This window comes from Misgurnus anguillicaudatus, chromosome 21 (assembly GCF_027580225.2).
Source record: "Misgurnus anguillicaudatus chromosome 21, ASM2758022v2, whole genome shotgun sequence".
Lineage (NCBI taxonomy): Eukaryota > Metazoa > Chordata > Actinopteri > Cypriniformes > Cobitidae > Misgurnus > Misgurnus anguillicaudatus.
Genome location: NC_073357.2, coordinates 28,974,923 through 28,990,363, shown reverse-complemented (window position 1 = coordinate 28,990,363; position 15,441 = coordinate 28,974,923). Strand labels below are relative to the sequence as shown.

General features: G+C 36.9%; 1 protein-coding gene across 3 annotated transcripts; it reads left to right on the top strand.

Moving 5' to 3' along the window:
• Positions 1–144: 144 nt before the first annotated feature.
• Positions 145–14,992, top strand: gal3st4 (galactose-3-O-sulfotransferase 4). Of its 3 annotated transcripts, none has more exons than XM_055201056.2 (4): positions 145–427; positions 7,518–7,628; positions 10,298–10,607; positions 11,418–14,992. In XM_055201056.2, exons 2-4 carry the CDS (start codon positions 7,522–7,524, stop codon positions 12,417–12,419), a joined length of 1,419 nt encoding a protein of 472 aa, XP_055057031.1. In that variant the 5' UTR covers positions 145–427; positions 7,518–7,521; the 3' UTR covers positions 12,420–14,992. The 3 variants fall into 3 exon arrangements, with proteins under 3 accessions (XP_055057031.1, XP_055057029.2, XP_055057030.1); XM_055201054.2 differs by lacking the exon at positions 145–427 and adding an exon at positions 2,871–3,085; XM_055201055.2 differs by lacking the exon at positions 145–427 and adding an exon at positions 5,887–6,261.
• Positions 14,993–15,441: the final 449 nt, after the last annotated feature.

The window sequence follows — 15,441 nt, the reverse complement described above, 5'->3', positions numbered from 1 at the left end:
ATAACTGTCAGTCTGGAATTGTTGCAGCAATGCCACAAAAATGTAAGACGATATCAAGTGGCTGCAGAAAGGAAAACAAGCTAAAGTTACACATCCCTGCAGAATGACGGGAGCGCACTGCGCGTGCACGCTTAAAGCGTTGACAGACGGTGATACAGTAATGGATGGGGGTTGGGAGGGATGGATTGTCTTGAAATGCAGACGTGATGAACTTAACTTCTTAAACGAGAACAAGAGCGCATTATTGTATTTAGAAAGGACAGTTAACTGTTACATCTCATAATATGACGGGCTGTTTGTCGACACGAAACTTTATGCATTTGTTCACTATGAGGACTGTGGATAACTGAAGAGTCGAGCAGGTTTGACTTACGTTTCTTCGCTTTTCGACTGAAGGAATAACAAAAACATCGCAGGCATATTTTGGGTAAGTAGCTAGCCATATTCTAATTAAAAACAGCAACAAGAGAAAAACATGAACCAAGTTTTGATTTTTAATAAATCAGTTTCTGCTTTTTATGAAGGGAAATTGCTTACATGCTGTGCAAAGTGTTGACTGTCGTAACTGCAATTTAACCGTTTGTAGCTCAATGTTACTTATTTAGTCTTGAATACATATTTGGTAAGCATATGGTCTGTGTCATCCACTCTAAAGCGGTTTTCTGTTGCCATAGTTATCTCAAGTAGTTAAATAGATTATTGCACTGAAGCATTTAGTGAAGTTAAGCTTGTTACCCAGCTCACAAGTTTATAGGGACAGTGATCTGGACTCTCTTATTATTCGTGCCTATGGTTGCAACCCGGGTTGATTGATTGAACACGACTGACTGAGTGAGGCAAAATGATTTCTGTGAGGTTTCAGATTGTTTACACAAGCTCTCAGCTTTCTATAAAACAAAGAGCTGTTGTATTGCTCTCAAGGTTTCAAAAGAGAGTCTCATATAGATAGCTTAATACACTTGACATTAAAAGTTATGCAATGTCTGACTGCCTGACAAACACTTGGTACTATCTTATAAAAGTTTTTAATTTTAAAGATAGGATTCTGTTCACAAATTAGGGCAGTAGGGCCATGGACAAATTCAATACATTTAAGTCTATTTAAGACACAAGTGTACCGATTGTCTGTACATTACAGCAAATGACATAGTTAGATATTGCAACTACATATGTCATAGGCACAGTAATTTAAACAGCCTTCTTGCTTGTCCCAGCATTTGTTTTGTGTGTTTAGCTCACTTGAGCTGACTTGGAGCTTTCTTCCATTTACATTTATGCATTTGGCAGACGCTTTATTCAAAGGAACTTACAGTGCATTACAAGGTACACGTTTTATCAATATTTGTGTGTATTTATTGGGATCCAACCCCCAACCTTTTGTATTGCTAATGCAATGGTCTACAACTGAGCTACGGGAACACTTGCGGGTTAGGATCAATTGTAGACATGAATACTAATAGTGACACGTCTCACCTTATTGAAATATTAATATTGTGATTATTGAAAATGGGAAAGAACTGATAGGACTGATAACCTTGCCTTATTGATTTGTGGTTATCTGCACTCAATCAGTCAAAAAATAATCACATTTTTTATATGAAAAGCCAGGCACGTTTTAGTATCACTATATTTACTGACGATTAATGTCATGGATTGCATTCTGACATATTACAGTTTAAGAGTTGGATTCCTCATGCTTAACATAAGCAATGTGTCAAAAAAAAAACAGTTGGACGAGTATTTCTGTGCCGAATGGACTTTGCAAGGGTTCGTACAAGTTTCGGAAAGTTTTATTCGAATAGGGGGTCCAGCTGATGTTTCAGGGGTAAGCCATACGTATAATTTATTTCATGGGCACTTCCCCTGGAAAAGCACGCCCACACGTCAATCAGCGGGAGAGCGAGAACCAATGACGCTAAGTTACAGGCATCACTTCACGCGACAATTTTGTTTTTTATCAAGACTCAACAATGGCACTAAAAAAGTGTGTGTGTTTTTGGATGTAAGGAGAAGTAAGCCAGCATTATGGAAACAATGGATAAAGTCTGTTTATCCGGGGTAGCAGCTGAATTTTGCGTATGTATTTTTTTACAGCTGGATTTCGTTAAAAAGTACCAACCTGGGTCATGAGTTGCACGCGGTACTAAGTAGGGTTGTAACGGTATGAAGTTTTCACGGTATGATAATTGTCTCAGAGACTTATCACGGTTTTCACGGTATATGGTATTAAACCATTATTATTATTATTATTATAATCATCATCTGCAATGACCCTTAAATGAATAAAAATAGATATGTTTTTTGGTTGAACATGTTATTATATCAAATTTTTTTGAAAAAAATAAAACTTTTGAAAAAAATTAAGACAAAATAAAGCTGCATCTCTCATTTGAACAAAATAAGGAATACTTTATTTCCCTTTAGATATGGCCTACGTATGATCAACTTGAAATTGGCTTTAAATGGGCTTGAGAGATGATTGACTGCTTTAAATGTGGAGAGAGAGAGAGAGAGAGAGAGAGAGAGAGAGAGAGAGAGAGAGAGAGAGAGAGAGAGAGAGAGAGAGAGAGAGAGAGAGAGAGAGAGAGAGAGAGAGAGTGTGCGTGCGTGCGTGCGTAATGCCACTTTTCTCAAGGTGCATTTATATAACAGCTTTGTGTCCGAAAACAGATTGAACGAAAATTAAACATAAATACGGTTCCAATTTATGGCCAATTTTCATGACTGGATTATTTCGGGATTCCCTCTGCATCACGGAAAAAATACTGCTTTAAATTATAAACAAAACACACCTTTATCTGCACAGAGGGACGTGTTCTCAAATATGGGAGCACATGTTCAACGTATTTCCTCCTTTTGTAGCCACTCTTCGTTTACATTTCTTGCAAACTGGGTATCCATCTTCAAGGACAACTCTGCGTTCTTTTTCGGATACCCAAAGTATTTCCCATACTACAGATTTGTTTCCGGCAGGGGATAGAGGTTAAAATTTGTAGTTTCTGGATCTGACATTTTCTCTGCTGCACATAAACAAGTGGAGTCTAGCAGTCATGTGGAATAAAGTTGCATTTGCGCAGCAACGCAGGTGAGCTCTCCTTTATTACAATTTTTCCAGAACCGGGAATAAGCAAATGTTTACGGTATGATAATCACATATGTTAATACCATACCGGTATACCATTACAACCCTAGTACTAAGGAAGACTTCTGTGTTGTGTTAGAAATTGGTACGTAAGTGCATATAATATAAACCACCTGAACATGTAGTGAATCATAAGTTGTTTTGTATACAATGTTTCATGACTCGTGACTCCTCCTTCCGATTTTTTTCGTACGTTTTTATAAATCTGATAAAACCAAAGACTCTTTGAACATATGAAGGATGCAATACTATTCTAGGTACTGTAGGTACGCCAGATTTACATCAGATATGCAAAAACAGCGTGTGAATGGGGGCTTTAGTCTAAAGTAGACATCTGGATCAAGAATGTTATCATGGCAGGTCTTCTAAAGGCTCTTACTTTTTCCATTATTTGCAATCTGCACACTCTAAAAACAGCACTAAAAGTGGTTCGCTGGCTTGTAATCATATGGTAATCATTTTAAGTCCCATATAGCACCTATGTAACACCTGGGTATAACCATATTGTGCTCTGTGGAACCATTGGTGCTATGGTGCTTTTTAGCACTAAAATGGTTCCCCTAGATTACAAGCTTTTAGTGTTATTTAGCGCCATCATATATTTATATAATGATATAGTTTGTTTATGTAAAAGATCAAGTGGTAGATACTGTAAAGAATGCTTTTCAGTCTGTTATGTTTAACATATATAGTGGTGATTATTTTATGTTCATATTTAGTATTTCCTGAATTCAGATGTACCCAAATATTAAGACCGCGGGCCTGTTATTATGTGAACATGTAAGCTGATTTACTTAAACACGTAGCAGGGGAACAAATGTAACTTTATGAGAAAGAATTTATAAAAACTTCCACTGTCATAATTTTACAGACAAGACTGCCTGAATAGAAAGGTCAGAGTCCAGAGGTATCAGAGGTCTCCCACAGTTACACAATTACATGGGTTAGGTCTAAATATAGGCATGCTTTTAATGAACTACCAGTCAGTAGGGCAGGCTTTAGAATGAACTACTGTTTATAAAATCCTGATGCGTAACCTCCATGTTGTAAGCACCAAAAATGTCTTGACATTTTATTTTACATTGACTTGCAATCCAATCAGGGCTCAGAGCTGCTTTTGACCTTTTCTTATAACCCTTGGTGGATGAAATATCAGATTAGAAGACTTTTAGAAGATTTTTTATGTAGATTTATTTCATTTGGTAAAGTGTGAATACTGTAAATTGCAGTATATTGCAGCAAAAATATGACATGTTGAAAGTAAGGCCAGTTTCACACATACTTGTTTGCGTGCGTATTGCAGTACATATACAGCATAGGATCCATCAAGCACCCGCTGTGCTTTCACACATAATCCGTTTGCAGTGCGTTGCTGACCCGCTGCTGACCCGCTGCTTCTGCATATCAAATGATCATGCACATTCTACGGAAAATCGCCTCCTCCATTAACAATATATAACATAGCCTACAGTTTTTTTCCACATGACAATATACTTTTTTATTACTTTTAATACTATTGGATAGGCTAGATAAGAAGTGTTGATTAAGGATTTTTCTAGTCTCTATCTCTGGTGGTTAGGACACAGGAAAGGTTTATTTATGTATAAATATAAATGAGCAGGATTACTTGCTGAAGAGAAAATGTAGGTGACAGGCAGGGTTATAAGGTTTTGCACCACTTCATACATTTCTTACTATTTAGCCTGTATTATTTGCATATAGATGAGATATGAAAGTGTCATATGGCAGCAATGAAAGTGTCATATGGCAATATATCCTCACATAACTTAACATAGCATATAATGACATGAACAAACAGACAAGGAAGCAGGATTGGAATGCAAATTGTATTATTATTATTATCGGAAAAACAGACATAACTGTGATTACTTTGATGCGCACAATTCTGGCTACAGTTTTTCTTATCATCATGTTCTATGTATTCTAAACTGCACTCTTTTCTATTAAAATATACACTGTGGGGTCAGAAATACGGAGGTATGCTCAGTGCAGGCTTTAGCAAACCACCACAGACACTGGTGGTTGTACTGTGTGAAATGTCAACAGTGTTTAGTTTAGAAATGTTCTATTCATGTAGATGTTTATCACATATTCAAAGAGATCATGTTGCAGTTTTCACAAAGGAGGATCTTAAATGGATTGTTGCTGCCAGCTTCCTCTTATATAAGGCATCTGCTAAATGGAAGCCAGGGACAAGCATCAAAAACTGAAAATCAGAATAGAAATGTGTTTGCTAAATAAATAAATGTAAATGTAGTCAAATAGGCAATCAAATCCTGATACCTGCTTTATCAAAACCCTGGCCCTTAGTAAATTAACATTCGTACACTATCACCCATCCGCTGGATCTCTTTTCTAAAATATCTAAAATATCATGCCAGCAAGCTCAGATCGCTCTGGACAATATTGTTTTGAAAACATTCGCCTGATTGCATCAATGTACAATTCAGAGCCAGGTTTACATCAGCAAAATTACCTATATGCAATGCATGCTTAAAAACATTTTTGTTGCAGCAATAATACACAGCCTATAAGTACATAACAAATACGCAATTAATTAACTAATTCAATGTTTTACATTTTACAATTTGTTTATTGTTTTAAGTGTACATTTGTAAAAAAAAATTTATGAATAGAATCATTTGGCGAAAAAAATATGTAGCCTACAGAATGCAGGTTTACCGCTGGTGCGGGCAGAGCCAGTGTGACGTCAGAGCTGTGTTCACGCAGCAGCGGCAGCAGCAGAATGGTCCATAAGCACCCGCCCACACTCACACACAAACCCCACATACATACCCCTCCAGATAGGTACAAAGCGCTCTCTTTTCTCCCTCTAAACCAACTGCTGTCTCAAAGAAGCTCGAGGAAAGCGCATGCATGTCAAGCAAACGAGGTATCTAACGCACTTTACGGCATTTCGCAGTCGTTTAGTGGTCGGAAGCTGTGCGCATTGATGGAGCAGTTACATTACACAGACGTCGTCGGGCAGATTTGAAAAACATCGGCCGGGGTGTCCGAGATGCACGGTGGCTATCGCGAAGCGCCCATCTGTAGTGATACCGGCCGGGTTTTATCATGGTTTTTAGACGGTCAGCTCGGTAAGTGTGTCAGACTTAGCGGCGACTGGCACCTATTGCTGGGCGCAATCTGTGATTTATGACAGCGGCTGTCTGTTTTTGTCCGCTTGTTCAACACGATGAGACAAATGTATAAAAACAAAGGCCATATTTTACACCTGTCTTCTCTATACACTAGAAGGATGCTGTATGTACTCTGCACAAGTGTGTGCGAGCTCTAACATTATGCTGTTTTTGGTGTGAATTAGGAACATTTACTTGCAATGTAATCATTTTAAAGTAAAAATTAGCTTTAAAGCATGTTTGTGTAGATCAGAGTTGATTTTTTTTGTAAAAAAGTAGTTTTGTGATAAGCTACACAAAAAATGTGTTAATAGCCTATGTGTCATTCTGTGTTAAAATAAATGAAGGGCATGTGTTAAACACATTTAATGTGTCTCTTCACTAACAAAGAATGTGATGTTTTTGACACGTTTGTTTTTTAGATTGATAAAACAGCGTTCATTTATGCTTTTGCATACAATGTGCATGTTGATTTGCTTATCAACAAATAAGATATACAGGACTTCTTTTGTTCGTTTATTTTTCCTCATTCCATACTTAACATACCTCACATGCATGTTATAAGTTTTCCTTTATTGTTGCCATAGGGCAGGCTATACTAATTCTTGTCTAAATGACGCGTCACATTTCCATTGTGTTAAACTAAGTTTACAACCAAAACTCACTGTAGTGAAAAACCTAGATTTAATATCAGGTGACTTGTCTATTGTTTTTTATTCTTGCAAGAAGGTCGTCTGACCTTGGAGAGCCAGATCTGACAAAATAATAAATAAATAGATATATAAATATACGGAAATGTAAAAAAATACATAAATACAGAAACATATATGTATGTTAATGTAAAAAAAGAGTATTTATACCTGTATTTCCTTATTCATTTTATAATTGTATTTTTATGTATATATGTATTTATTTCTATATTTATTTTTTCCACATTTATTTATTTTCATATTTATATATTTATATATTTATTTATTGTTTGATTTCTTTGTAATACAGACATAGCAATCTGTTTCTGAGTGGCAAAGTTTCTCCAGACAGTTTCACACCAATTCTTAACACCCAGTTTTAGGAAATGTTACTCTTATCACCATTACTAAACCTTGCTGAGAAACAGCTTAAAAAAGACATCAATTAAAGCACCAATTAAAAAAACATTACCAATGTTTACTATGTTTTCCATCACACTAACAGACTGTTACTCTTGATCACAGGAGAATGCGGTGGCTGGGGTGCTATAGACTGAGGCCGATATGGAAAGCAGTTCTGGTATTTGCTGTCATTGCTTTTGCGGGACAGCTTTTGGGAGTTATCTTTAATAAAAGGTAAGAAAATGTTTCTGTTCCTTTATTCAAGTCTTCAGAAGTAGTTGACTTCCTTCTTTCCTTTTTTTTATTCATTATGCATTACTTTTCTTATGATTTCATATTACTTTTCATTACTAACTCAGTGTTTATAACTATGTTGCTTTTATGTTTCTAGACTAATACCTGACAATATTATATACAATGACATATTGTAACCAATGGCGCCTGATAACTGCTCTTCCGACGGGTGCGAATTCAAAATATGTGTTTGGAGTGACGTGTGTTGCTTGTGTTTTCAAAATATGTGTTTGTTGTGTCATGTGAACCATGTGCATCACGTGTCTTGTCAAAATAAGTGCCTGCTGCACGTGTCGAAACCGTTTATGATAAAAGAGATGCTCACGTTCACAAAAAACTTATCATAAACCCTTTAGAAGTGTGTGCAGCAGGTACTTATTTTTACATGACACGTTGGGCACAGGTTCGCTTGTCGCGCCGAACACATGTTTTGAAATGACGAACCACACACATGACAGGCTACATACATGTTGTGACGAGTTTCGCATTGTGCGCCCTCGAAAAAGAAGTCACCGGCCTCCACTGATTGTACTATATAGACAATTTTGTAATAATATAGCACATTGTAAAAGTACTTTTTTTAAAATGGTGTTTAATATTGGTCTATAATATTGAGTGGGACATTCAGTTATCAAATAACTATTTTTAAGGCATAGACATTTCACCAGAGTGCTTTTTATATGAAATTATATAAAAATATAAACGTTAAACATAACACATTGATTAAAAATCACACTGTAAAAAAACAACCTATAGAATCTACTCAATAAAATTGAGGTAACAATTTGCACTCACTTTGTTTGGGTAGATTCTATCCTATATATCTGAGTGAAGAGTACCTAAATTAACCAACCATGACAAACTAAAAAAAAAAAGTAAATTAGGTCTACCTATTAATTATAATGGTTAGCCAATAAGAAAAAATGCATATTGCTTATTTAGAGAGGGTTGAATTTAAAAATAGTCAGACACAGGATTGCATAACTTGCTTTATTTATTGACGAAATAACATTTTGTAAACATTTAAAACGAATTTATGTAAGTACAAAATAACCCCTTACAATACATTTTGAAATACAGCATATAGTCATATATACAACATATTGCATTCAAAAATAAACCAGTCTTCATGGGATGTCAAAATATACATTAAAAGCAAGATTCCTAAATACCATTTCTTCACGTTTTCATTAGAAAATAAAATGAGATACTGAAATGAAAGGAGAACTGATCTCATTTACCTCAGTAGACTGGCATGCTATTAGGATACAACTTCATTTTAAGTCAGAGTAATACAACTTCCTATTACATATATCTCAGGGTACATGTGCATAAAACATTGAACACTAACAAGAACGTACTTACATTCAATTTTAAGGGATTCAACTTCATATACAAGTCACATTACATATAACATGTAAACCCTGAAATACTTTTCTTAACAGACATTAAATTAAAAACGTCCATGGTAAGGCAAACGTTAATTATGAATCTGTAATAAAAAATAAAATGACTTTATAAATTGATACCTTCTAACACAAAACTCAATATATCAACAGATAAATGCAAGAAAACTTTAACTAATTATCTAGCATAGGCCTACCACATTGACCATTTTTGGTCTGCTCGACGCCTTCCCGTCTGTACCATCCGTTGCTCTCTCTCTCTCTCTCTCTCTCAGCTCAAGTTCAACCACTCATGTGCAGCAGCTCCGCAGTTCATAGATTTCAGCCATGTAAATAATAATAATGAAAGTTAATATATTTCAATTATAAATATGGATTTTTATTTGTATTCGCAAGTGCGAGAACTGGACAATGTATTCCCCTTTCAATGCTAACTTGACTGGCAACACATTCTATCTAACTTATCAGTCCTGACAACAGAGAGAGAGAGAAGTGCCAAATGACTAATCTTCTGGTAGATTTTAGGGTTAAACAACTTAACATTTCCATTCATGATGATATAAACAAGTTAAATAAAAACGTACCTGTACCTCAACAAATTAAGGTTCTCGCCAATGACATGGGGTGACTCCGAGTCCCGCCTGGATGTTGACGCATGCGTACTTTGTGGTGCCAAAGCTAATATTTTGGGGTATTACTTAATTTTGCTCAAATAGTGTTGCAGTTAGTACTGTTAAGAAATAGATAGTGTAGGTAGAATGTATACTCATTATTTTGTATTTTACTTACTAGTTCATATACTTAACTTCCTAAGACCCGAGGTTCGGTTTGTCTTTTTTTTTCAGATTCCTTCCAGCTATTTGGGGTTAGGAAGAACCAATAAATAACAGGTTCCAGTTACACAGAATAAAGTATTATGGTGCAAACAACAAAAAATTTAATGACCACGTATGTGGACACACCAGGTCTTAGGAGGTTAAGTATAACTAATTTTCATGGTTTGTATTTAACACCCTCCAGAGTATTTTTTACAGTGCACGAAGCATTACTTTAGGCTTATCCTATCTAACTTTCAAGTTTTTTTCCAATCTTGTGTACTTCATTTCTCTCTAATCAGTATCCAAAGTGTAAAATGAGAGGCTTGGTTTTCATTCTCATGATCTTTTTAACATCTATTGTTTCTCTGTGCTTTCTCTGCACTAGTTGGGTGCAGCCAGAGAGGCCTCGATCCCTCTTTGCTTTTCCCTCTGAGAATTCCCAAGGGTCCTCTCTAGGATCGTGTCAACCTCACACTCACATCATGTTTTTGAAGACTCACAAGACAGCCAGCAGCACCGTTCTCAACATGCTCTACCGGTTTGGAGAGGAGCGGGGCCTAAAATTTGCCCTGCCTGTTGGGTACCAATTTGGCTACCCGCTTCCCTTCATTGCCCAAAGGGTGAAAGGATACAGAGGTCCTCACGTGGAAGAATTTGACATCATAGGAAATCATATGCGGTTCAACAAACCAGAGGTATAGCATACAATGGGTAACATATTTTAGCATTGCTCAGTTGAATTCAGATGCAGATTTAATAAGATTATTTATTTTATATAACAAACCTGTAGCAGTTTTATGCTTTTTTTAGTTCTTTGCCACCTTTTTAACAAGGTTGATTTTGCAAAAGAGATATTCTGGTAAAATAAACCCATTAAGGTTATACATGTAGGTCTTTATTTTGAAAGCTGTTGGACATAAAGCTCCTGCTGTACTAAACTAGGCAGTGACGTCTCGTGACTGCTCATCCGAGGGGCGCAAATTCAAAATATGTGTTCAGAGTGTCGTGTGTTGCTCGTGTTTTCAGAATATGTGTTTGTTGCGTCATGTGAACCATGTGCATCACGTGTTTTGTCAAAATAAGTGCACACGGGTCAAAACCGTTTATGATAAAAGAGATGCTCACGTTCACAAAATACACGCAAGACACTCCCTTAACACTAAACTCTGATTACGTATGAGATTATGCGAGTATCTGGCAAACGTGAGCGTCTCTTTTATCATAAACCCTTAAGATGCGTCTCCAGCAGGCACTTATTTTGATAAGACATGTGATGCACATAGGATCACGTGATGCACAGGGATCACTCGACGCGCCGAACACATATTTTGAAATTACGATACACACAGATGATGGGCTACATACATGTTGTGATGAACTTTGCATCGAGTTCCCCCAAATAAAGAAGTCACCGGCCGCCACTGGTAGAGTCTAAAAATGTCTTCTATAATTCTTCTAGTCAATATTATTTTATACTCTGACTCTGTTTTTCATCTTCTTTATAGGTTGAAAAGGTCATGCCATCTGACACCTTCTATTTTTCTATCCTTCGAGATCCTGTGGCTTTAGCCGAATCCTCCTATGCCTACTACAAAAATGTTGCCCCTGCATTCAGGCGTGCCAAAGGCCTTGGTGATTTTGCAGATAACCCCCATAAATACTATGACCCCAGACTCCGAAACAACCATTATGCTCGCAACTTGCTGTGGTTTGACTTTGGTCTGGATCATAATGCCAACTTCAGCATACCGCTGGCCAAGCGTGGTGTGGCAGCAGTGCGTCGAAACTTTAAGCTTATCCTCCTTTCAGAGTATTTTGACTATTCTATGGTTCTGCTCCGCCACGCTCTCTGCTGGCCCCTGGATGCTGTGGTTTCTTTTAGCCTAAATGCCAGACAGCAGGTGTCAAGTGTAAGGTCTGGATGGGTGGGTAAGGCTGCACTTCCAGCCCCCTTGGCTTTAACAGATGAGCAAAGGCTAAAATTACGAGAATGGAATTCTCTAGACTGGTACCTTTACCAAGCTCTCAACCTCACTTTCTGGGAGGAAATAGATCGCTTCGGACGTAGCCGAATGGAGGCTGAGGTAGCCTTGCTGAGGACCAGACGGGAAGTTCTCGCTCGTGCTTGTTTACGTGACGGTGGCCGGCCTGTAGAAGCCAGTCGCATCCGGGACAAGACCATTCGTCCCTTCCAGAGTGGATTAGTGAAGATCCTAGGTTACGAGCTGCAGCCCGGACTAGACAACGCCACGTGGGAAGCTTGCCTGCGTATGATCCGGCCTGAGATTCAGTACAAAGACTTATTAGATCTACGGCAGTTCCCACGAGCCCAACAACCCCCAGGGCCAGACACTGTTGCTGGAGGAATTCAAGTACTTAGGGAGTCCTTAATACTCAGGACTGAAGACCAAGCGGGAAAGAGATTGGTCGAAAAAGACTGGGATGGGACAGTAATGCTTCGAAATCATTCTTTAGAACATGCTGATTCGAGAGTAAGGCTTAGATAGTGAGCTTGTAACACCGTTTTTGCCTCAAAGTCAGAATGAGTTCTGACCCTTATTTGGCTCCATTGGGCCTCTGTGCTGCACTACAAAAGGTGAACGGATGTCCAAGACTTAAGCTTTAGGTGTGCTTCATTTTTTCACCTGCCGTTACGTCTCGTGTATGGTTGAGCGTTGGTGAACGTTTCAAAGTATGCTCCACTGGATGCGTTTGATGCATGTGGGCTAGGACTGCTTTGTTGTACTCCATCTGACCTGCAGAAGACCGCACGCTCTGCTGCTAATGATATTTGAACGAGACGTAGCGGCAAAGGGAAAACCAAAGCATGCTTTTGGCTTTACAACACACCGATTTGCCACCGACTCTTCCTCGTCTTGTTCTTCTACATACTGTTTTATACAGTGCAAGGTTTTGCAGTGAAGAAGAGTGTATATGGGTACAATAAAGCTACTGGAGGAAAAAAATGGTACACAGATGCCTGACAGTGGCCAACAGATATGGCTCCATATTTATGTGAGGTTGATGTTGTGCATGAGTAAAGTGAGAAAATTCTCTCATGATTTTTCTTGCACAAACCTAAACTGAGTCTCATAAAAAATGCTAATTTACAAGAAAACATATCAGATGCACTTATAGGGTTTTGCAACTGAGCTCTTCAATTAGAAATGCAACCGAATTTGAAGACACACACATTTACTCCATGAAAAATGCAATAAAAGTGTGCACCAGAGTGGTCAGAATTTAACTGTATACCCATTTATATATGTTTAAGAGGGATCCTAATAGTGTTTGTTTCAAGAAAGACAAGGCTAACTTTTCTTTACACACCACACATTAAGTAAAAAAAGCAGGCACGCTGTAGTCACATAGCTGCTTTGTGACTCACTGTAAAAAACTATCATGACTCTTCACATGAGTCTGGTAGAATGACATCTCTAGCTTCTAACACTGTGAAATAATAAACCATTCATGAAAGACAAATGGGGTTGTACTGTAGCTCCCAATTGGGGCAAATGCACTTCTTGTTACAGTAGATTTACCTCCTTTTATTTTTGATGTTTTGAATATAACATCTAGACCAAATTTTAATGGATGGTGAATGTTCATTGGTAAGGTAAATGCTGTCATATCTGGACAGACAAAATGGTTATTTTGCCTTACAATTAATACTTTAGTGAAGCAGTGCTTTAAGATAAAAGCTCGTTGTATTTATTATGCTTTTGTATACATTTCTCTATGTACTGCATTTCTACTCCCCAACTAAGCTGTGTTTTTCCTATTATGATGAGTGCTAACGAAAAGTAGTATAGATATTTGACTGGAATGCACTGTGCAAACTGACCAAGTTTGAACAGCCAGCTTTTTGTATGCAGATACAGTGCAAGATGACACCTTACATTATAAATTAATTTATTTTACTGTACTAATTTAAATGTTATTGAGATGAAGAAGACACCCTTGGCGTATGCTCATTTTAATGCACTTATTCCTGCGTGTCGTTTTATGTGTAGCTACAATATGCATGTTGATAAATAGTACTCATTAACTTGTATAAATGACACATTTGGACATGCATTGTACCCCATTCAATTTTGTTTGTACTATTAGCAGTAACTAGGTAGTTCTCCGTTTTTGTCATTAGCTTACACCACTCATGCTGTTGTTTGTGATGGGAATTACTGGGAGAGCTGTTTTTGTGTTTACAATACTATTTCAAACCCAAATTTTGAAAATAATAAAATTATTTAAAAAAAACTTAAACTTAACACTGGGGCTCCCAGACAGAACACAAAAAGCAAAGAGTAATTCGAGTTAAGAAATGTCAATATAATATAAAACACGCTTCATTTTCTTTTAGATGTTACTTTTGGGAAATTGATAAGGGGAGACATGTTGGCTAATTTACAGTTTTATTTACATTTAAATATTAATGCTACTCATAAACATTGATAAAAAATTAAATGTATGCATTGATTTCTCTTTCAGCTTGAGGTATGACAGCTTTTATTCGCCTTATTTTGGAGAGCACTCTATAATCAGAATGACTGTGCTGTATATTACTTGCATGTCATATAAGTTTAGTGTTTTCATGACTCTTTAGTTGGAGTACCTTTTAAACACTGGAGTACCACCAAACCAAAGAGTTACTGATGTGTTTGTGCTTGAAATGTTTTTTTTTCATTATACAAATATTAGCTAGTAAATTAATTCAGATGTCACAATAAGAAAGTCTGAAGCTTTGCATATTTGACACGACCGATAAATGATCACAGACTGGATGTATTTGGGCAGGCAAACAAACTCAGATAAATGAACTCGAATAAAGAACCTCTAACATGAACTATTAGAATATTGATGTATGGTTATCAAAGCAATTCAGAACACAATGTTTCCTTTCTGTTTTCTCATTGGCTCAGATTTTCCAAACCTTTGTAATCTGCTTAACCATATTTATTGCATTTTCTCTCTTAGCCTACTTGATTATATGGGGGAAACCTGTGTAAATATTTGGGAGTGATGAACCTTATTTGGTTACTTGTATGTTGTAAAATAAAACTTTTTCAGTGATTGCAAAGACTATCATCTGATGAATGTTTTTTTTAATCATCTGATAAATGTGTTTCAATTGTTTGTATAGCTTACTAGCTCCCAGTGTCCTTATCATGGACCTCACGGTTTCTGTACAGAATGAGATAATGTAATCTGAAGAATGCATGTTTGATATACACAGTTAAACACGACAGCAAAAGGGGCTGAAAGTGATACCCTGTCCTTAAATACAACTTACTTTAACACTGTAAATTCATTTTGATGTGAACTTGTTTGTTAGTCGCTGAAACCATGTAAGCAATTTCTGAGTTTATTTACTGAATGAAGACGAAGTAAATTGGATATCTTAAAATAATGGTCAAAATTATACTACTAAAATCTAAGACAAAATAATGAATGCTTCCTAACTTGTAAGTCGGATAAAAGCTCCAGACCTATGCTAAATGTATGTAAAATATTGTTTCTGTATTATTATAT